Consider the following 23,852-nt stretch of genomic DNA (forward strand, 5'->3'; position numbering starts at 1 on the left):
ACAGTAGGGGCTGCTCTTGCCAAAATTATTTCCATATGGAATTCAAAATAAACACCGTACTGAGGAAAGAATGTGTGCAGGACTCTAATGAGAGATGGTGCTGGGTTACGATTAATCTACATGATAAGGCTAGAACCACGTAGCCTTAGGCTGATATGTAAAGACATCATATGACCTATCATGCAGCACTTGAGATGAACTGCAATGCCATCACCTAGGACTAGGACACAGAGATTCCTTCTTCCAGTAAATGGCAATCCAGGATCAAAGAATACTTAACTAGAAGCCAGAAAGCACTTAGTTTTGATAACTTCCTTACTACTGCTACTACTTACGTATGTCCCACAGCCTTTATTAAAAATCATGAGTATACAAAAATCTTAAGAAATCAGTGGAGCATGAGGAAAATGTAAATGTCATACAGTTGGCCACTTCAGTCAGACTGAATGTGCCACGTCTGTGCATTTACCCAAGTTGTTAATACTGCCCTCTCAGGAACTATAGCCACCAGCATCTTACAATTAACCAGGTAAACAATCAAAGAATGCATTGAAAAATAATGTAACAGCTTTTCTGTAAAACCAGATTGGTGGTGGGGTATCAATCACAGAACTTTGTTACAAGTAGGATTTGCCATATTGTTGATTATAAGATGTCTGGTTTTCAAGAAAAGCTCAAAGGGTGCCTGTATAAACTTCATTCCCAAGCCTGTATCATTTCTGATAGACTGCTTTATATTCTTAGAAATAATTGCATTGGTTAAAAAGACAGTGTAACTTGGAAAGTGGAACAAATTATGGGAACAGTAGAAATGTTAGGTCAAGAAACCTCAAGAAAGAGAGGGAAAGACATGAATTAGTCCTCCATGGCATCATGTGATGCCTCATTCTACACTTCCATGAAATGGAGGCAGCTGTAATAAGGAAAACATAGACAGGAAGCAAAAGATTATTTTGAATGGGAAAGAGAGTTTTGAAATTTAACTTCTTGCATTGCACAGGATCTCGCCTTTTTCTAAAAAGACAAGAAGCATGCAGCTATAAAATCAACCGAGGCATGCCTGTCACTGCAGAGTTTTGTGTAAAAACAAACCAGACCTTTTCTTATGTTAATAAATATCTGGGACAGCTGCAGAGAATCCTTACTAAATATGGTATAATACATTTTTATCAGTTTATCTTATTATAACTGTTTCTATTACTATAGATCAAAGGGGTTTTGAGGTTTTATTTGGGGGTGGGGCTGGGAGATTTTTTTTTAGAGTAAAATGAAGTCACTCCTATTTTTAAAGCCTGCGAACCTAAAGGAGGATTATACAAAAACCAGAACCAAATTGTTCTCACAGATGCACAAAGAAAAAGGATGAGAGGCAACAGTCACAACTTGCAGCAAAGGAAATTCCAACTGAGCATAAAACCAGAAAAAAAACCCAAAACACAAAAGCAATTTCACAGTGAAAATGGCTAAGCACAGAATGCGTTGATGATAACTTCCTTCTCCAAGTGACAGAGGAGCCAACAAGGAATGGTGCCATGCTGGACAAACAAGGAGGGGCTGCTGAGGAATGTGAAGCTCAAGGGCAGCATTGGCTGCAGTGACCATGAAATGGTGGAGGTCAAGATCCTCCGGGCAGCGACGAGGGTGCACAGCAAGCTCACTACCCATCATATTTGAGAAGTGGTGGCAGTTCGGTGAAGTTCCCACTGACTGGTAAAGGAGAAACATAACCCCCATTTTTAAAAGGGAAAAAAAGAAGACCCAGGGAACTACAGGCCGGTCAGTCTCAACTCTGTGCCCAGCAAGATCACAAAGCAGATCCTCCTGGAAACTATGCTCAGGCACATGGCAAATAAGGAGGTGATTGGTGACAGCCAACATGGCTCCACTAAGGGCAAATAGTGCCTAACAAATTTGGTGGCCTTTGATGATGGGGTTACAGCCTTGGTGGATAAGGGATGAGCAACTGACATCATCTATCCTGGACTTGTGTAAAGTATCTGACACTGTCTCACATGACATCCTTGTCTCTACACTGTGGAGACATGGATTTGAGGGATGAACTACTGAGTGGATAAGGAATTGGCTGGACAGTCACACTCAAAGAGTCACAGTCAATGGCTCCATGTCAAAGTGGAGATCAGTGATGAGTGGTGTTCCTCAAGGGTTGGTACTTGGACCAGCACTGTTTAACATCTTTATCAGCAAGATGGACAGGATGATCGAGTGCACCCTCAGCAAGTTTGCCGATGACACCACGCTGTATGGTGTGGTCGACACGCTGCAGGGAAGGGATGCCATCCAGAGGGACCTTGACAGTCTTGAGAGGTGGGCCCATGCAAGCTGCATGAAGTTCAACAAGGCCAAGTGCAAGGTCCTGCACGTGGGTCAGGGCAATCCCATGAACAACTACAAGATGAGAGGAGAACGGATTGAGAGCAGCCCTGAGGAGAAGGACTTGGGGGTGTTGGTTGATGAAAAGCTTAACATGAGCCGGCAACCTGTGCTTGCAGACCAGTAAGCCAATTGTATCCTGGGCTGCATCAAAAGAAGTGTGACCAGCAGGTCGAGGGAGGTGATTCCACCCCTCTACTCTACTCTCATGAGACCCCACTGGAGTACTGTGTTCAGCTCTGGGGTCCCCAGTACAAGAGAGACATGGAACTGTTGGAGCCAGTCTGGTGGAGGGCCACAAAGATGATCAGAGGGCTGGAGCACCTCTGCTGTGAAAACAGGCTGAGACAGTTGGGGTTCTTCAGCCTGGAAAAGAGAAGGCTCTGGGGAGACCTTACACCAGCCTTCCAGTACTTAAAGAGGGCCTGCAGGAAAGCTGCAGAGGGGCTGTTTAGAAGGGCATGTAGTGATAGGACAAGGGGTAATGGCCTTAAGCTGAAGGAGGGTAGGTTTAGATTAAATATTAGGAAGAAATTTTTCTGTATGAGGGTGGTGAGGCACTGGAACAGGTTGTCCAGAGAAGTTGTGACTGCCTCATCCCTCAATGATGGAAATATTCAAAGCCAGGTTGGAGGGGGCTTTGGGCAACCTGGTCTAGTGGAGGGTGTTCCTGCCCATGGCAGGGGAGTTGGAACTAGATGATCTTTAAGGTCCCTTCCAATCCAGGCAATTCTATGATTCCGCAAGCATTAGAAGAGGCTGCCCAGAGAGCTGGTAGTATCTCCGTCTTTGGAGATATTCTAAATATGAATGGACAAAGCCCTGAGCAACTTGCCCAAACTTGGATGCTATCCCTGCTTTGAGCAGTGGGTTTAATTAGATGACCTCAGGAGGTCCCTTTCAATCTAAGTTATTACATCTATTCCAGTAAAGATGACTGTGACAAACCCCGTGGTATTTTATTCTCCAGGGTGCGGTGATCCTATTAAATGTGTCTGAATGAAACATATTCAGTCACAGTGTGACTTCACAAGAATCCTCAGGAACTCCTCTGCTGAGTTGTAAGATGCTTAATTTGGGGCAGAAGCTTTGCTTGGCAAGTGGTATGAGAGGACTCAAACTCTTCTCAGACTGACAATACAGATTAAGTCTATGCAGATCATCTACAAATATGGATTTCCAGAGTTACTAATAACATATACAGAACCTGTGTCAAGTTATGATTATACTTCTTTCTTTGCTCATTAAAAATAAGCTGATTTCATTCAATTAAAAAGGCATTCTATAACAATGAATTATAGCTAAATCCTGCCACAACGCAGCTGTTCTTTATTTGAGAAATTTCATTTGCATTCATTTTGCGCAACATTTCACACGTTGGCTGGTGTGAAGACAAAGATGAACAGTAGAGGTTGCACCCATCAATATCCCACATACCATAACTGGAAAGGCTCTCACAATATATACAGTTACACTTTACCAATCCTGACAGTCTGTCATGGCTCCAGGTGTAATAGATTAATTGAAATCTTAATAAAGGACAGGTATATTTGCACATATGCCTGGTTTACCAATGTTGTGCTGCCTTTCTTTTATCTTGTTGGTATGGCCACTTACATTCAGCTGGACTCTTTCCATGTCTCAGGAAGAGATTATTTTTCAGGGATATCCATAATGTCCTTTGCATTCTTCTGTTCTGTTACATTTATTAGCCTTTTTATTTCAGCTACGTACTGTTTTTATCTTTAATAACAAAGTGTTTTTGTCATGCTGATGAATACTCCTATTTATTATTTATTTTGTGATACAAACTTTTAACTGTTCTCAAAGTGACAGCAACACAAGCTTATGATCTTTTATAATAAAAATCCTACAGAATTATTTGATAGCTATCTTCTAAATATCTAGGTCAGCTTTCCAGAGCATGGAAAACAAATAACAAATGGTTAAATAATGTATTTTCTCCATACAAGTGATCTTAGTTTCAAAAGGAAGACTATTTCTTAATCACCCACTTGATGTTTCCAAAAAGACAGAAAATGCTAATTATTAGCTTTTTAAAAGATAATTTCAAACTAAAATACCATACTAGCAATGGTAGAACAGGCACTGGGCAAACAGTAATATTAGTTGTTATCTAGATAGAAATTTCCTTAGGTTAAAAAAGAAATAACGTTTAGATTTTAATGCAGATCCATTCCTTAGAGTTTTGCTAAAATATCATTCTCCTCTGTCCTTATTAGCATCTGAGTTATAAAGAAAACGTCATAGCCATCTCATCAGGGATTTAAACAGTACTTTCAGGCACTGTTCCTATTTTTTGAATCAACAAAACAACTAATCTTGCTATTTTTCTTCCCTATTCACATACCTTACTTCATTCTGATAAAGTCCAGCTAAGACACAGCTTGTGAAGCTGGACAATTGGGTACCCAGGATGCAAAGGGTTTTGTTATTCTAATTCTATTAGACTCACATAAGCCTCTGAGGAGTCCTCTTCTAATAAAGATGCCAGGAGCCTGCATTACAAACCCATTTTCCCGACCACTGACCAAGTCAGAGACAATTCAGCTCTGTGAGAAGGACTGATTTTGACAAAAAGCCAGATGTACTTCTTTTCTTTTTCTTACATTGCAAGTGGAATTAGCAGGGGCAAAAAAAAAAAAAAAAAAAAGATACAGAAATATAATATAAATTAAAAGAAAAAAACCCACTTGCTTATGAAAAGAGGAGAGGCATAAAACTGTGGGCTGACAACAAGAGAAGGATGATAGCAATATACATGGAAGAAAAACAAGAAATTGATTTTAGCATGCTGAATGACAAGAAGTTAAAGCAAAATCGTAACTTAATGAAGAATCAGGTATAAAAATGAATGCCTCCCTGTTTCTCTCCCTGTCTATCATACAGTTCCCTTCTCTGAGTAGTAGTAAATCTGGAAAAAAATAATCTTTTCTTAAAAATACTTAAAAGATAATGAAAAATGTCTATTTATGTTCAATATACCATTTCTGGCAATACCTTTATGCTTGGCTTCCATGAGCACACACCAATTCTGATGCACCCATACATTCTCCTTTTTCGTACAAATCTGAACACCCCAAACATAATACTAGGTCATGAAGACTTGCTTACAACACTTGGATTTGCCAAGTCTGAAGTTCTGAAATGCATCTTGGTGGAATGATCACATATTTAATCACATATCTGAATTATTTTTATAAATGTAATAGTATATAATAAAACATTGGAAATTATTATTTCCCACAATGGTTCCACTTCCAGAAGGATTTTTACAGATATTTAAAAGCCATCTTGTCTAATGTGAAAGATTTGAATACTAAGGAAAAGAAACAGTTGCTTTTACATTATTTCTTCTATACACATCTTGAATTTCACAAACCATGCTCTTCTCTCTTATTACTCTACATCCAAGTCCAAGATAGCAAGAAGTAGCGAAGTGGGCTGAACTGCCACTAAATTACAGAAAGCCAGCTCTACAATTTCGCATCAAAAGTGAAGCTTTCTCAGTGCTTAAAAGTAGCACCTAAATGAATGGCAGATGGCAAAATATGAAACAAGAATAGATCTAGATGATGGTAGTAAAAGGTATTTTATGGTGAAAGCCTTTTATCCTTGGGAATAATCTCTATTGCTGAAAGTCCAGCCCACGACAGTAGCACTAGTGATCGCTGATGCCTTTGCCAGCCCTCCCTGTAGCACTGAGAACTGGACAGGACTAGCAGAGCTCATGATGCACAGCTGCAAATCCTGTCCTTGGTATTCCTCAGGATCAACGAACCTGTCAGTGAAGGGGAGGCTGGAAGCAAATGCATCCCACGAATGCTGTCCCACAAAACTGGCTGGAGAACAAAGTAGTGCCACAAGTAGATGCAGAACTTTCTTCTTCAATATTTTTCCATTCACATATCCCACCTAAGAAGAAAAGTTACTCTAAAAACAAAAGATGTTTTCCCCCTCCTTCGTGTTTGAGGTGACTACAGAAAGAAGGCAAAAAAGTTATTTCTATTTTTGTTGCAAAGGAACTAGTTTGATGAATGGCCATGTGTAAAATACAGATTAACTATAAATACCTGAGAAAGAAAAAGTATAGAAAGAAGGAGAATAAATCAGTAAGACAATGTGATTGTTTATGACTGCTATAGAATTGACTTTCAGGTTACAATTTTCTATTAATATTTTGAATCATACAGCACAGGGATGAAAATTATTTTCTTGAACCACTTCAAAAGTAAAGCATTTATCTCTTTGGAATTTAACTTGTGTAGCTGTAAATGTAAAACTTCAGAACTACCAAAAACAGTGCTAGTGAACTACCAGCTAGTTCAGCCTGATTTCAAATTCTGGTTTTGAGCTCCTATATACTAGCAATTTATATACTGTAACAAATACAGTGTTCATCTTCATGTTACACTTGAACAGCCTCTATATTAAATGCTAGTGTTCCCAAAGTTTTTATTTGGTTCAAAGTATAATATAGAAAAAGCAAACATTGCCATGAAGCCACAGTTTAGTCTTTTGTTCTCATTAGAGTTTGAAAACAGAACCCCACGAGGATTGAAGATAACACTTCCAGAAAGGGACATCCTGGGGAGATCTTGCAAGGGACATTAAAAACCCAACAGATCAGAACCTTAAAATTAAGTTTTCAGAGTCTTCAGCAAGAAAATTTAAGGAAAATAAGGAGATACCATTAACAATGTTTCCCAGGAAAGGTAAGCTTGGCAGGATTGCCTATGCTGTCTATCAACAGAATGAGAAGAAATTCCTTCTGAATGGATTTTACACATAGAGCCACACAGTATGTTGCAACTCAAACCTGAAGTAACATTCCTCACTTTTACATATTAACACTGCTTCTAATTCCTGGAAAAGCTGTCTCCATTCTGAACAGTCCCAGGAGTCACTCCTCTCTAGGCTTACCCACTGTGTGATCATTACTGGCCATGAAATACAACCGAGGAGCTTCAGCTCATTTTGTACGCAGCAGCTGCATCTCCCAGTTCTGCCTCCTCTGCAACAACTCTTACTTTCCAGAATTTCTTTCAAAATCAAGTTCCTCAAGTATTATCAGAGCTTGTCACCCTGTCCTGTCTTCCACGAGGAAATACTATTTAGGGTACCCATATAATGTACAATTGCATCAAAATCAGACTCAACTCAAATCTTGATAGTAAAAGGGAGAGGCAGATTTGGTTATTTGTTTTTGGCTTTATGTTGTTTGGGTTTGTTTTTTTTCTGTTTGGGGTTTTTTTGGGGGAGGGCGGGGAAGGGTTGGGTTTTTGGGGTTTGGGGTTTTTTGAGTGACCAAAGAGTGACGATCAATATATAAACAGATTTCATACAGCATTTTCTCAGATGCAGCAAGCCTGTGCTGATTCAGTCAAGAAGTAATCTGAAACGAGGTAGGATAGAATTTCGATTCTTTTTCTATCAAAGTCTATACACAAGGCATTTAAATACCACTGAATCCAGAGCAATCATGTATGCTTATATGCACATGCACATTGCAGTCACATGATATTTTACTATGACTCTTGCAACCACAATTTCCATACAACTTACCAGCACTACCAGCAATGTCTGCAGTTTTTCACGATTCTCAGTGAAGCAGAAAGCATATGCAAGCTGATGATTTTTGGCTGAGGTTTGTATTTATTTCAGCAAACCAACTAGAATGTCACATGCCCTTCACTTCATTGAGCAGGCTCCCACTAGTTGCCAACTGATGCAACCTTTTTGAACATTTTTAAGAGCAAGTCATGTTCCACAGAGTTCCATGGACAGGTTTTGAAACCAGGACATAATGATTCTAACTACTAAAAGCGATTTCAAATTATTTCTTGTGTGATATTAAACAATTTCTCTAAATATTTACTACGGCAGAAATGAAACATGTTTTTGTGTTATATAGGCAGACTTTCTCTCTCTGACACATACTCACATATGTATATATGGATACCCACTATCTACTTTTTAGGCTCCTAATTCTTAGCAGAGTATCACAAACTCACTCGATGTCCCCTAGTGCCAGATTTTAAGTTTACATGACGTGCAATACAGCAAGCAGGCAGAAAGGCTCCCCCTTGGCCCTCTCTGAGGAGGCTGCCATGAATTGTTCACTCTAGCAAATACCAGCACATTTCATGAAATTTATTTTACTCAGTAAAATTTGGGATACCTACATTTAGTTTTAAGAGGAACACTGTTTATATGAGGAAATAAAATACACTCTTTGGGGATGTCCGTAACCTCGACACCACTGCTGTACTGCTTATGCAAAATGCCACCATTTTTTCTAATGACATCACTAAATGGTGGTATAGAAGATTCCTCTATAGCTTAGGGGCACCACATGTTTTGAAAAAGCAGCATAACTGCATTTTGGGGAAAAAAAGCACCACATACATGCTGGCACTGATTAAGCCCAATCTGTGCCTGAAAGAAAATTGAAGTGAAATAAGTGTCTGTCAAGTGTTCTCTCAGCCAGCTCTATGCCCTTGAACAGACATCCTGTCAATACTTGATACACAAATGCAGAAAACTCTGGTGTATTAGTTTACTCTTAAAATGCTTTTAATGGGAAATATTTTTTTTTCCTTCATTTAATGGCTTAACAATATTTGGTGGAAGAATGCTGTAATCTTAGTATTTACAGACATTTTCTCTCCTGTTAAGGTTACATCTGTCAGAATAAAGGACATATAACACTGGGGAAAAAAAAGGTTTTATACGCAAGAATGTAAGTATGCCCAAAAATCCCAACAACTGATCATTACATGTATTTCTATTACCCAATAAAATCTCTTACACTCCAATACCATAAACTGATGTCTGCAGAAGACATTAAAGTGCACAGTCGAAAGCACAGAGATATAGAAGCACTTACATTTGCACTGTGATCACTTCCACTAACACAGACGACATCTTGTTTTTGAATTGTTAATACCTCTTTTGTAAGCTTCAGCTGGATGTCATAAGCATTTTCGGATACTTCATCATACAACAATGCAATACCAGTTTTAGTCTGCAAAAGCAAGGCACAGAAACAAAAATTTTAAGAATATGAACATTTCGTTATGACAAAAACCTCTATCCCACTCAATACATAAAATCCACATAAATGACCATTGTTTACAGATAGTGGAAAAGTGGCCTGCTTTTCAGTCTTCAAATGGATTAGACATAAAAAGCCTCTTCTGTACTGTAAAATATGGGCTAAATGGTCTTTGAAGTAGACATTAATACATAAAAACCCCCACAAAACAAATTGTCCATTGTACTGTTCCACAAAGGAGTGTTGCCATTGAATGACATCCTATTTGTTTTTAATTGTATGACTTCTTATGAAACTGTATTAGAAGCAGATAGGTATGTATAAACGTATGTGAACACATTTTCCAGTTTTAGCAAGAAGTGGGGAAGTGCAATGTTGTTCCTGACTTACAGATGTTCGTTCCACTGTGTCAGAAAAAGACCTGTACCCTTCAGAAATGTTGCCTTTAAGAGACAGACTTCTATTACAGTAGAAACCTATGTTTTCACATTGTAAAACACACAAATAAATACAAGTGGTACAGAATTTCTATTTGTTTAGGTCAAGATGGACATATATTTCTGAAGTTACATCATCACTGGACTAATAACTAGTGAAGTCTATAGGATAGTCAAGTATTTCAATATAAACAATGTTTTCTCCATGAGTAGTAGAAAATAAATTCTATTTTAACTTTTGGTTTATTTACTTACGTGCAAATTTCCCACTAATATTCAGTCAGGTATTTCCGTAAACAAAAACTGTGGAATTAAGACTCAAATTGTTAAAATAAGCAGACTAATGCAATGTCAGAGCTTTACAGTCACTGCACAGAAGAAAAGCAAAACACCTGTCCTGAAACGGATGATCATATTTAAAAGTAATATTTATTAATTTATAACATATATAACAGCATCAACACAACACTGCATTTTCGTCTATGCAAGTGAAGCATAATTTAGCATAATTTAAGGTTTAGCTGCAGCATTTGTTCTTAAAAAATGATTTAAAATCAAGTTGTTCATCTATGTATTGTTAAATAGCAGACTGTGTAAAGAACAGAGCAATCGAACTAAAGAATAAACATGCTTTGTGCACTGAATGAATGCTTGAGGGATTTTAAAATAAAATCAAACATGGAATATTATCTTTGTAATAGTATTTTCATTTCTATAAAATTAGAGGGAAAGGTCTGTGGTGATTGTCAATAAAACCTTTTGGTCTTTAAAGACAGGATCAGTTTGAGTTTAAGGCACTTTAAATTTAGACATGGTGTAGCTCTACACAGCAACCAAGTGTCAAAGCCTCCCTTGTCATAGAAATAGAAAAAGCAGACTAGAGAGCAATTCAATTTTCCCTGAAGTATATACACAGCACTTGCTCAGCTGAATTGCTCATGAGGTTCTGCTGTCCCTGGGCTCAAAGCATTGTCCCCATGTAGGCCACTGCTGCCACATAAGATGCTTTAGGATATCTAAGACCTGGGCTTTTTAGGACATCCAGGTCCTTCTCTAGCTGGAGGCGAGACAAAATTTCCATGATTATAATGGGATACAGACATTGGCCATGCCAGCACACATCCATATGTAGGTATCTTCAGCTCGAAATGGATCTCCCCAAAGGTTTACAGTGTAGAAATCCCCATCTAGGACAGCCGTTTAGATTCTGTCAAGCCAGCGGTGAGCAACAGACACCTCTGAAGCATGATTTACCTGATCTCTTTTATACATCCATCTAGAAGGGAATAAATTGCATCATAGCTCTCTACTTTGACTTAAATATAATTAACAACTCAGACACAAGTGTCTAATTCCAGGCAGATAAGTCTTGTCCTTAGTGGTTGCTGAGAATGCCTAAAGGAAACAAAGTTCAGTGAGGGTGCAAAGCCTTAATCATTCTCACTTGTTTGGAAACCAACATTTCTTCATTTTCACAAGTTTTTGACATTTTTTAAATTTCTAGCATGTGTGGATGTTCTATCAATACAATTTCGTGAATGATGGCATATGAAAACTGTGCCAATGGGTGCCGCTTAAAAGCCATGCTGTGTAACAGCAAGAATTTTCAAACAGTAGAAGAACTGCCTTGAAGACCACTGTCCCCACATTTATGCTGTTCAGAGGCTGAGCATCACTATCCCACCTAGACTGGCAACTACTGTTACTTTTGCTGACATACCAGAGCATGCTTTACAGAAACATCAAGAGAACAGAGCTCTAGAAAGCTCTTTATACAGCCTAACCCCAGAACTAGTAATCCTTACATATGTTTAGAAGTAACACGATGAAAAAAACTCTGAATTTTCATTTGTAACAGATGATCAAGTAATGAATGAAATATGTGGAGTGACCGATTAAATAGCTTAGTGTTTTCCATCTCACTACTTAAACTGAAAGTCTCACTGAAGCTCATCTATTCCTATTAAAATCCAATACCTACCTCACACTCCATCTAACTCCTGACATGATCCAAGATGACGTACAGCAATACCTTATTTGCTTTCAGAATCAATAAGATTAATCTAGATTTCTTTCAGCCTTTCAAGTTGGCTTTTTTCAGACCATTATAAATGGCTGTGAATCAGAGTTCAGCACATTCCCTTGTTCTCTCTTTGTGTTAAAGAGACAGCATATGTAACTCTAGCAGGCAAATCCCACTACAGACAACGTGCTTCTTCAAACAAGGATCTTTAAATGGGAACTTAGTCTTTGCATGCACATCCATCATTTTAACTCTGCTACGTTCATCTTGATTTCTGACTTAAAAACTGTCTATACAATAGCCGTTCTAACATCTGGTATCAGAAAGTGAGGACTGAAAAGTGGAAATAACTCCCCAAAATGATGCAGAAGAGAAAAGGAGATGAGCAGTACAAGGATCACAGTAGCTGTGACTTTTAAGAAAGCTTAGTCACTGCTGTGTTTCTGAAAGAAAAAAAACGCCACTTAAACCTACTTTCTCAAGCAAGCTCAAAAACTGTCAAACACCACAGGGAAGAAAACGTCATGCTCTAGAGGCAGCTAGAATTGCAGATGAATCCTTTTATCAGTTTTATTGTTGACTACTTAAGGCAGGTCTCTAGCCAGTGTACTTGCTTTAAAGTGCTCCCCATTCATCATGATGTTTTGGGATCCTACTCAAAATACCATCACTCTTTCAATGCGCTGCATCTGCAGCCTGAGGTTCACAGCTGCAAATTCTGTTTCAAAGTAGGCATCCCTAGGCCAAACTTCAGTCTTACTGGCATAAAATACTTGTCTTCACTCCTGTAAGTTTTACTTTGAAAAAACTTACCAAAAAATTAGGCAGAGTTTAAAAGTGGTGTGGAGGTGCACTAAGTTTTCTACAGAAACTACCTACTTGCTTATGTTGATTTGTCTCTCAAATGTATTAAAGCAGTATTTGTCAGGCTTTTCATGCTAGTAACTGAAGAGGGGCAAGAAACGCTCAAGATTCTTACATAGACCATCGGAAAATTCAGATGAGATTCATAACAAAATCATGATATGTTCGTATCCGTTCAGAGCAGGTATCAAAGCAGATGCAGTGCAGCGATACTATTTTGATTTAAACTGTAAAGTTCTTGGTAGCTGCAAACCTCTCTCTTCTTCCCTCTGCTTAAATGTGGTTTAGCATTTGATAGGGCAAGGGGTAATGGCTTTAAGCAGAAGGAGGGTAGATTTAGATTAGATATTAGGAAGAAATTCTTCACTGTGAGGGTGGTGAGGCACTGGAACAGGTTGCCCAGAGAGGTTGTAGATGTGCCCTCCCTGGAAGTGTTCAAGGCCAGGCTGGATGGGGCTTTGGGCAACCTGGTCTAGTGGAGGGTGTCCCTGCCCATGGCAGGGGGGTTGGAACTGGATGGTCTTTGAGGTCCTTTCCAACCCAAACCATTCTATGATTCGTGATCACTGCCGTTGCCAACTAAATGGAGTAGTAGTGTGTTCGACCCTCATAAAAATAGATTCTCTGGCGTTTCCCCTACTTTATCTAAAAAATCCTCTGCATTGAGTTACATCAGTCTTCCAGCAGAAAGAACTTTTTTTCCCAGATTAAGTTGGGTAAGTTATATTTCCACACAAATATTTTATTGGCAATATTTACACCTCAGATCTAGTGATCAAATTCTCTAATCCAATTTCAAATTTTTTTCATGAAAACAACTCTGTTGAAATTCCATATCCGTGGCATACTGATGGTTGGAACAATTGCTGAAGACATGTGAGAACTGGAGTCACTGATTTTTATCCTACATCACTTCAGATTAGGCCAAAAGAGAACTTCAGGTGGTCCCACACAGACAGTGCTCTGACTACTAATTTACAGCAGGCTCAAATTTACTTTCTCTCCCATAACTGATTTGGTATGTTTTCTACACCACATCTACTATCGTGATTAAAAGACAAAGACATTTTCTCAGAGCAGGACAGAATTCAAATTTAAAATAGCTTTGACTAATACAAAAACAGAAGATTTAAAAAATGGGATTAAGTGTAACAAGAAAAAAAAGTGCAAGGTGCTACACAGTCACTTGCATGGAAGAAGAAAAGCTTTTCTTGACCATTTCTTCAGGAAAGGAAACAGGCAGGTAGCAGTGAGGACTGACAGCAAAATATTGGCATCGATATCTTGTTGTTGCAAAAAAGGCAAATAAAGGCAGATATTTTGGCTGCTCTCCTTCAGGTTCTTTCCTACTGATTTGCTTCTTCTCACTTTCAAAAGGCAGTGCCCAAAAGTAAACACAGTTCTTCAGCTGAGTAGTACAGAAGGTTTCTTAAACGCTGCTGAATGTGAGGGAGGAATAATTTCATGCCCATGAAGCAATCTATCACCAGTACTGCATTTAATATATCCCAGTATATTGTTTCCTTTTATACAGTATTATGTCAGTGTTGATTCATGGCTACACTATATAGAAGAGGTAATGAACTGAAAAGGGTCACGAGAAATAAAAAAAAGATTAAAAGTGATCAGAGATCTGGAAAATAGAACCTGTAAGTAATTCTGCATGAATTCAGGTTGTTTAGCTTAAAGACAGAACACAAGAGCACACAGTGACAGTTTTAAATACTTCACAACCTATTGAAAAGAGAAATGGAACAATCAGATAAGAAAATAATTTAGAATTTTCCTCCTTTTAACACATTCCAGCTACAAGGAAAGTGAAGTCCTTGAACAGATGGCTGTGACAGATTATGGACATCCATGGCTAAGGATTCTGAGAGAAAACTGAACATCTGCCCAAATGGTATAGGTACTGATCCTCTCACAGTGCAAAATCCCAGACAAGACAATTTCTTTCAGATCTATTTGTCTTTGGTTCTAATATTCAGAATTAGGTGACTCCTTGCATACAATTGAACCTCTGCATCCATGAGAAAGCCTGACTGGCTTTAGAAGGACACCTGCACTGAACAACTTGCAACTGCCACAGGAAACATGAAAAATAACTATTAAGATCTGAAGAAGTTTATCATTTAGGGGCCTTAACTATGGATGAGTGACATTTACAATACAATTTGTTAATGATCATAACTTGTATAGCACTTAATCTGAAGGAGGACTGTACCCCAAGAAGCGCTGTACCTTTGTCTTTCATGATGAGAAGATAATTCCAGGCTTAAGGGGCCTTGAGTGACAACACAAATACAGGGTTTTCAATGGACCAACATGGGACAAATGGATAAGGACAGCACATGTGTAGTGAGAGTGGTAACACAGCTGTGGAACACAGAAAATTAATGATTCCACTAGCACTGTAAGCACACAAAGAACCCTGCAGTAAAACTAAAAGCATATATAAGACAGAGATTAATTATAACTTTCTGAAATTAGTTACATAGCACTCCCTTACACATGGAGTTGTCCTTTTTCTCATCTTTAGCATACTATGGCTTTTACACCTACTGACACTGTTTCACAGTTGCTGAGACAAAAAAGAAGTAGTACCTTTTCCTTTAAGAAATTCTGACTATGATAATGAAGCCCTTAAACTGACTATTCGGATATGTTACAGTTCCCCAGTACTACGCAGGTGAGGGGTTCTACGAACAAGTCAGAAGAACCACCTGTAAAAAATGCTATGGAAGACAAAATAGTATGGATTTGTCCTGTATCTCAGAGTAGTTCAAGACTCCTGTACGTCAGGACAGAAAACACTGTTTTTTCCATCACAGAAAGAGACCTTCAGAGGTTTGAAGCCCAACGTCAAAGCAAGGCAACTATGCTATCAGCCCAGGCTGAAAGTCTCTAAAGATGGAGACTGCTCAACCTTGCTGGGCAACCAGCTCCACTGCTTGTCCTCACGAGCAAAAGCTTTTCCTTGCATCTGATTTCAAGTTCTGCTTGTTTTTTCCTGCCCACCCCTGTATTATTACGAAGAACCTGCCTCCATCTTCTTGATATAGTTCTTGTTGACATGGAAAGGCTGCCTTTAAGTCCTGCTGAAGCCTCCTCCAGGCTGAACAACCTGAGCTCCCTCAAAGGGCAAGCGCTCCTAGCCTAAATTAGCTTGGTGGCCCTGCAATGAACTTGCTCCAGCTTTTCAATGTCCTTTTTGTATTGGGGGGAACCAAAACTGCATGCAGTATTCTAGATGCAGTCTAGTGAGTGTTGAGTAGAGAGGGATAATCCCTTCCCTTGATCTCCTGGCTGTGCTCCTTCTAATACAGCCCAGGATGCTGTTGACTTCTCTGCTGCCAGGGCTCACTGCTGGCTCAAGTACAACTCACAGCCCATCAGGACCCCCAGGGCCTCTTCAGCAGAGCTGCTTTCTGGACAGGCAGGCCCCTGCCTGTATCATTGCCAGGGGCTCTTCCTTCCAGGTGCAGGACTCTGCATTTGACTTTGCTGAATTTCATGAGTTTAGTTCATTAATTTCTTGAATTTCCTGGCAGTCCGTTTCTCTAGCCTGCCTAGGTCTCTGTCAATGGTGTACTGGTTGCACCCTCCAATATGGTGTCATCAGCAAGCTGTCCATGACCTCCTTCAGGTCACTGACAAAGATGTTAAAGAGGACAGGTCACAGGATAGACCCCTGAAGAACATCAGTTGCCACAGGAATCTAGGTAGAGGACAATCCAGTAACCACTACCCTCAGCCCGAGCATCTAAGCAGTTGTTCACCCACCCATCTAGACTGAAGCTATAGCAACAGAGTAGCAAACGGATATATTTATTTCCTTATGTCAAAATAATAATAAAACCAATAATAATAATGTTAATAACAAAACTGACTTCTTTTTTGTTTTGACACATGAATGCATAACGAAATAGTAATCTAACTGAAAAAAAAGATCAGGAAAAAAAAATATTATTACTGCTTATAGTCACTACCTTCCCTACAGGTAAAAGTGTCAGAAGATGATATAGAAATTATTTGAATGAGATCAGTGCTTTGCATCAGACACCTTTCTGCTCTTAAGTACTACTGCCCACCATCACCAGCATCACCACCACCCAGTTTCCAGGTACAGATGGATGCGGCAATGCCATTACATCCATTAGGCTCCCCAGTCCTGTTTACCCCATCTCAGAATCCAAGGGCCAGGACTATGATGGACACAGCTACAGTTGTGGCAGGGGCCACAACCCCCATTTCACCCCCTCCAGACATGCAACCCACCACCAGCTGCTTCTGCCTCCCTTCCCAACAAGGAGAAGAACCTCAGTGGGAACCGCAGCACCAACATCTCACTGCAGCTGATGAAGCATGTGGCTGCCCCAGCCATCCAGCAATGTAGCTTTTGCCTGTGTTTAAAGTGAAATATTTTAAAGTAGTTTGAAGGGAAATATTTCAAATTAAAGCAAAAACAGGTTAAATCTAAATATCATTCCAGTTGGAAAGCAAATGCCAATGTTAATCTTCAACAGTGGATTATTTTCAGTATTGCGAAGTCAACAAAAACCTTTTAATCTGGAATAATATACAACTGAACTGACTTAATAGCTGCCTAACTTTTAAGATGTATTTAGAATATATGCATCTTCTTTCGGCTCCTATTTAAAAGAAGCAAACCGTCAAGCCAAACTCACCAAAAATTAAGCAAAAACCCCCAACCTCTTTGTATTTTCAATAAGTAAGCAGCTAGTAAGAGTACTTATCCTTGTCTTACCATTTTTTAATTCTCTTGAGCATTACAAGACTGACATTAGATTGTGTATTTTTATTAGAACTGTATCCCCATTTCATAGTTCCTTAGTATCCACAATCACTGCTCTCAATTCATCAAGAAGATCACAAATTCCTGATAATTCATTTTCAAGAGGTGATTCACATTCACGACAAAGCCAGTGAAATATATCTGATGGACATTCGTGATTCCAGAGTGGATCAATTAAGACTAAAGATATTGAATTACAATATATATTGTAAGTTTTCGATGCAATATATGGTAAGAATCAGCATCAGAAATAAAGATGGTCAAGAACAGATATTTAAGAAATGTTTGAGTGTAATTTTACCAAAAGTACAGATTATATCTGGAATAGGCACCTTGGAAATTACTGTTTTCATAAAGATTGTTCTTACTTCTTTTTAAATGTCTGCATTCATGAATGACAATATTATGGCTTGACATTTCACTATATACAGTTGCAAAAGGTATATTAGCACTATAAATTTTTAGAAGATTTTAACTGCAGCATAACAATATCACTTCCTAGAAATTCAGAACAGAGTTTTTCCTAAATATTTAAGTGGCATATAGAAATCTACAAGAAAGAATATTAAATCAAGGTTTACAGAAGTTTGAAAAGATGCTCTCAAAATGCAAAATTAAAAATCTGTTTTGTTGCATACATCACAGCCTGTCCACCAAAACCTCTTTTAAAAATAGCCTTAAGGGCAGATTGTTGGGATTTTCTATTAATGACATCAGCCTTGCAAGACAAGTGATTAACAGCTGGCTCTCGATATGTGTGATCTTAATCATTAGAAAGTAAGCAGTAATGTCTCATTTAATTACTGCAAGCACAGTGTCTCATGACCTAATTAGATGTGATTGATTATTGTCATCCTCATGCACCTCTCAAAACATCAGACACAAATATTTGAATCCTGTAAAGCATGTTTGCAAAATGAACTTTCAGAATGTCATGTTGAATAAAAATTGCCTGCTTAAAAATTTTAATCAATGCTAAATAATAGTGCCACATAGTTGAGTATGTCAGAATACAGACTCTATCCCAGAAAACAGCCAAGGCATAAACTACTGGAAAAATTGCGTAGTTTTATTTTGATTTAGATAATATCTTTAAGTAAATTGCTTGCTTATTACTACACCTCATTTTTCAGGCAACTGGACAGAAGCACAGAATTAAATAGCCTAAGACTATAAAGATGGTTCATACCAGTTAAACAAGAAAGCATAAATTTCACACTTCAAACTAAACCACTTAGCAATAGACAAAAAAGACCACAAGAACATTCTCTTTGGAGACTCTTTTAAGAAACAGCTAAGAGATTCTCAGAAATTCAATGTGATCATTTCTATTACTGGTAGAGCTTACCCTGGTAAGACTTCAGCTGATTAATAAACGTTCCTGTTGATATACAAAAAGGTAAATGAAGAACTAGATGTCTAATTAAGAGACCCACCTATTTTCTTAACCTAGAATAATCAAGTATGGCCAATATAAAGGCATGATGTTTTTTGTAATGGAATAGCAGGTTTTGATTCATCCCACTCTTGCTATCCTTCCCCTTTACACTGATACAGCTCCATCACATTCATTCTTTTTCAAGCTTTTGCATAAAATGGGGGTTTTTTTTCTATTCTGTTAAACTGTTGTGGTGTTCTGCCCAAAACAACTAAGCAAACCCATATCTAACTGCTTAATTTCTGAATAAGGTGAGTGTAAATATTTCGAACTTCTTTCTAAATTTAAAGTGGAAAAATTAAATTCTATGGTTTCATCGCCCTAATGTGAATTCTGCAATGGCAAAGAAATCCGTATCACCATTATAGTAAGAACTTCTCATACTGTCCTGGTTTCTACCCAGAGGCTGGAAGCAAAAATCCTTTTAACCATGCATTTGGCTGCTACCTTGGAAAGAAACGAGACAGTCCAAGTGCTTTATTTGTGCGAGTGCTTTATCCAAAGACTTAATGGCAAGTTTGAGCTTAACCTCTGTTAAACCTCCTTCTTCTAGTCTTGGCTGCAATTCTCAAACGTAATTGCGACCATCAGTAACTTGTTAATACTTTCTGTATTTAACGAACAGAACATTCCCGAAGTACATCAATCTGGCTGAAACACCGCATATGGGGGATAACTTAGCAATAAGAAAACCATAAGAAACAGCAGCGAGTTAGGAAAAGAGAGCTCCTGCACAAAGTAAAGCAGGAATCAGTGCTTAGCAGGGAGGAGCATTAAACAGAAGTCAGCCAGCCAAGTGGCACAAGAATTTTTAACTCAAGGATTTTAGGAAATCTTAAGTTAACCTTGCAGTCACAGAAAGGCATTCACCAGAACAGTATGAGCAGGACAGGGGAGCAAACTCACATTATTGAGAAACAGCAGGGAGAAAAGGAAGGGACTGATGGGATTTAAGTTCAGGACACAGAAGAAAAAAACTAAAACAGAGTCAGAAACAGAGAAAAAAATACAGTTAGGTAGAAAGACAGCAGATATTTTAACTGTTCCTTTCCTAACAACATCAGCAGCATCACAAAGTCATACGAGTACTGTAGCAGAACTACTGCCAGATTATCCTAATGATATTTCACAGCAAAATGCCAAAGGAGATAACGTCCAGGTATGTACAAGCATTTTGGTGATGGGACAGTGTGAATATAAAATCCTGTGTCATGCATATTTGAAGCATATTTATGAAAGGCCTGTGTTGGAAAAAGGTATATGATCTTAAGCACATTATCAACAGTTTCATATTTTTATGCAAGAATAAAAAGTCAGATTTGCAGGGCAAGAGACAAGATTGATTGTACTTTGTGAAGGAAAGCAGGAGAGTAGAGACATGGACGTGGAAAAATGGGAATGTTGTAGGCATAACACAGTCTTGCTGGAGAAGAAGAACAAAGACTTAAAATAAGAACAGAAAAACAGTAAAAGGAATTCGCAGTAATAACAGAGGAAAAGATAAAAATGAAAGAAAAGGAATCTTGAGGGAAAAATGAAAAAAGGCAATTTTCAAAATTGCATGCTTAAGAGAGTATCTGCCCATCAACAAACACATAAATCTTTTGCAGGAATGATCACCATAGGTTATTAATCCATAAAAGAATTTGACATATTAACTCTGCTCAGAGTTTGTATTAAAAATCTGTATGCAAACTGGAAACAGAATTTACAAAAGCTGTATTTAGCAAAAGTGCCATCCAAAACAATTGAAAGTGCAGCTAAATAACAAGCCCATAAAACACAGCTGGTGGTAAACAGGATCCTGCCTGAGGTTCACCACTGCTTCTCCCACTGCCAGAGGGCTCGCTGGGATGACCATTAATGTAAACCGTGCCACCACTTTCTACTGCTTCCTTCTCAACACGTGCCAGCACGCCAATGGACGAGCCCCCATAAGCATTGATTATTTAACCCCATTTATCCCTGCCACAACTATACTATTTACATATGTGTGTTTTATATCCCTTTTACATATGTCATACTTTCTATAACCCCTATTCTGTATAGTAAAAAACCAATGCACTTTTCTATACAAATGTTAATAGGTGGAACAGTGAGAATACCACTGTTTCAGCCTTTCCATAAACATCTATTCCCATTTTGACTTACTGGTTTCAGACCTAACTATGCCGACAACTGAAAACCTACTGTGGTGTTTTTGCAATGGCTTTGCACAAAAGGCATCTCAGGGAAGAATTTTTCTAGTTTGCATATACGGATTTTTTGATTAGAAGGGGCAGTACAGGGCACCTCCCCTGTTCCTGCTTAGGTTTTCTTCATTGTCAATGTCAAAGGCTTACTTTAGCCTTTGTTGCCCTCCTTTGATTTCTGTGCTACAGGGATACACATTTTCTGTATTCAGATGATTTTGCGCTGATGTTAATGGGCCATTAAAAATCCTGGGAGTAATCTTAAATAATCTCTCTCCTTTCCTTGTACCTGAAACTGAGCTATTGTTTTCCTCTTATAAAAGAGAAACAGCATTCTAGCACAAATGCTCCGAAAAATCTTAGGGATTTAATTTTAGTCCCAGTGATGTTGAAGTCAATTGAAAATTCTCAGTCAAGTCAGGCTTTCATTGTAAAAATAATTAGTTTAAATTTTGCCACAAATGTTGCCAGTTTTTCAAGCTTTACCATTCATAGCATAGTTCTTACCATAACTATGAAAATTCATGCAGAAGGACATCGTTCAGGATTCTGCAAAGTTTTTCAGATTAAATCCATCTGAACCACTTCGTCAACTGATATCAAGACTCCACAAACAACACTGGTTTTCATACCTCATTAACAATTCCTTCAAGTTCCTGAACAAGTAGAGAGTACATTATCGAATTATAAACATATGCAACTTCATAATTTAGAAATTAAAATTACATTAAAAATATGAGCTGTAGCATTTTAAATTTCACTATTTTTCAAGACAATCTCAGAATACCAAGGGCCTAATTAAATACTAAGTACTTCAGGTTAGAACAATCAAAATATTTACTAAAAGAAGAAACAATCACACAAAAAAGTAGCTTTAATAATTGTGTAAAAAAGGTGAAAACTGAAGATAAAAATGAAAACTATATCAGACAGTAAAGGAATCTTTTAAAAAGTTACAGTTGAGATATAGATTTCTATGGAGATGTTCCAAGTAAAGTTATGAGAAAGAAACAAGGGAAAAAAAAACCCAACACTAAGCATACTGAGAAATCTACTTTAAGATATGCAGAAAATCCATTTTAGTAGCCCACTTCATTGCTTGTTTTCCTGATTGCACCACTTTTTTGAGAATGATAAATTAATAAAACAAAGGTAATGTGGATTTTTTTTCCTGAAATCTGATTATTAGAAGCATGGAAACGCTAATCACATTCATTTTTCTGCTCTCACAAGTGGATTGTTTATTGTTTGTTTGAGACTGTAAACTTAATTAAAAAAAAAAATTACAGAAAAATACTAGGGCAGAAACACAGAAGGGTGAAGGTTGGAAGGGTCTTCTAGAGATCACTTAGTCTGATCCCCTGCTCAAATCATGGTCAATGACAGCAGGTTGCTCAGGATCACGTGCAGTCTGGTTTTGAGTATTTCCAAGGATGGAGACTCCACCACCTATCTGTGACCTGTTCCAGTGTTTGACCACCCTCATGGTAAAAACAAACAAACAAACAAACAAACAAAAACCACCCCCCACCCCCCCAAAAAAAAAACAACAGAAAAATGAAATATATCTTCTTTCAACAGAATTCCCTGTATTCTGATTTGTGCCCATTGCCTCTTTCAGTGGGCACTACTGAGAACAGTCTGGCTCAGTCTTCACTGCTCCCTGCCAGTCGGGAATGTATCCATGTCGGTAATACTCCCCTGAGCCTTCTCTTCTTCAGGCTGAAGAGTCACAGCTCTCTCAGCCTCTCCTCATATGTCAGATGTTCTACTTCCTTAACCTTCATGGCTCTTTGCCTGACTTACTCCAGCATGTCTGTATCTCTCTTGTAATGGTGAGCCCAGAACTGGACACAGCACTCCAGATGGTGCCTCCCTACGCAGTGCTGAATGGGAGGGAAGGATCACCTCCCTCAACTTGCTGGCAATGCTCTGCCTAATGCAGCTCAGAAGGTTGTTGGCCATCTTCGTCACAAGGCTGCATTGCTGGCTCACGTTCAACTTTGTGTCCACCAGGACTCCCAAGTCCTTTTCTGTAAAGTTGCTTTCCAGCCAGTCAGCCTCCAGCCTTTATTGGTGCCTGGAGTTATTCTTCCCCAGGTGCAGGACTTTGCATTTCCGTTTCTTCAGCTTCACATCAGCCCATTTCTCCAGCCAGTGCAGGTCCCTCTGAAAGGCAGCACAGCCATCTGATGTTATCAGTCACTCCTCCCAGTTTTGTATCATCTGCAAACTTGCTGAGGGTTTTCTCTGTCCCATCATCCAGGTCATTACTGAAGATGGTAAATGGTACTGGACTCATCATTGATTCCCTCAGTACACCACTAATGACTAGTCTCAAACTGGACTTCATGCCACTGATCACAACTCTGAGTCTGGCCATTCAGCCAGTTTTCAATCCACCTCTCCATTCAGCTAGTTCAGCTTCCTCAAGTTGTCTATGAGGATATGATGGAAGACAGTGTCAAAAGCCTTGCTACAGTCAAGATAAACAACATCCACTCCAAGATAAACATGTATGTGTCCCATGGGATTCTTTCAAACTAATCCCTGTGTAACCGTGGAATAGGGGCCGTGAAACAGAAACTATAGAATCAGGTTGAGATAATTAGT

The 23,852-nt window shown here is 38.6% G+C and overlaps 1 protein-coding gene across 1 annotated transcript in view; it reads right to left on the reverse strand.

The window, feature by feature from the left end:
* The window catches only part of SNTG2 (syntrophin gamma 2), a 285,318-nt gene that overhangs the window by 162,448 nt on the left and 99,018 nt on the right, over positions 1–23,852 (reverse strand). Inside the window, exon 2 of the mRNA XM_054822756.1 lies at positions 9,302–9,439. Coding sequence (XP_054678731.1) covers positions 9,302–9,439 — 138 coding nt within the window. The remainder of the gene's footprint in view (positions 1–9,301; positions 9,440–23,852) is intronic.

This window comes from Grus americana, chromosome 3, assembly GCF_028858705.1.
Source record: "Grus americana isolate bGruAme1 chromosome 3, bGruAme1.mat, whole genome shotgun sequence".
Taxonomy (NCBI): Eukaryota; Metazoa; Chordata; class Aves; order Gruiformes; family Gruidae; genus Grus; species Grus americana.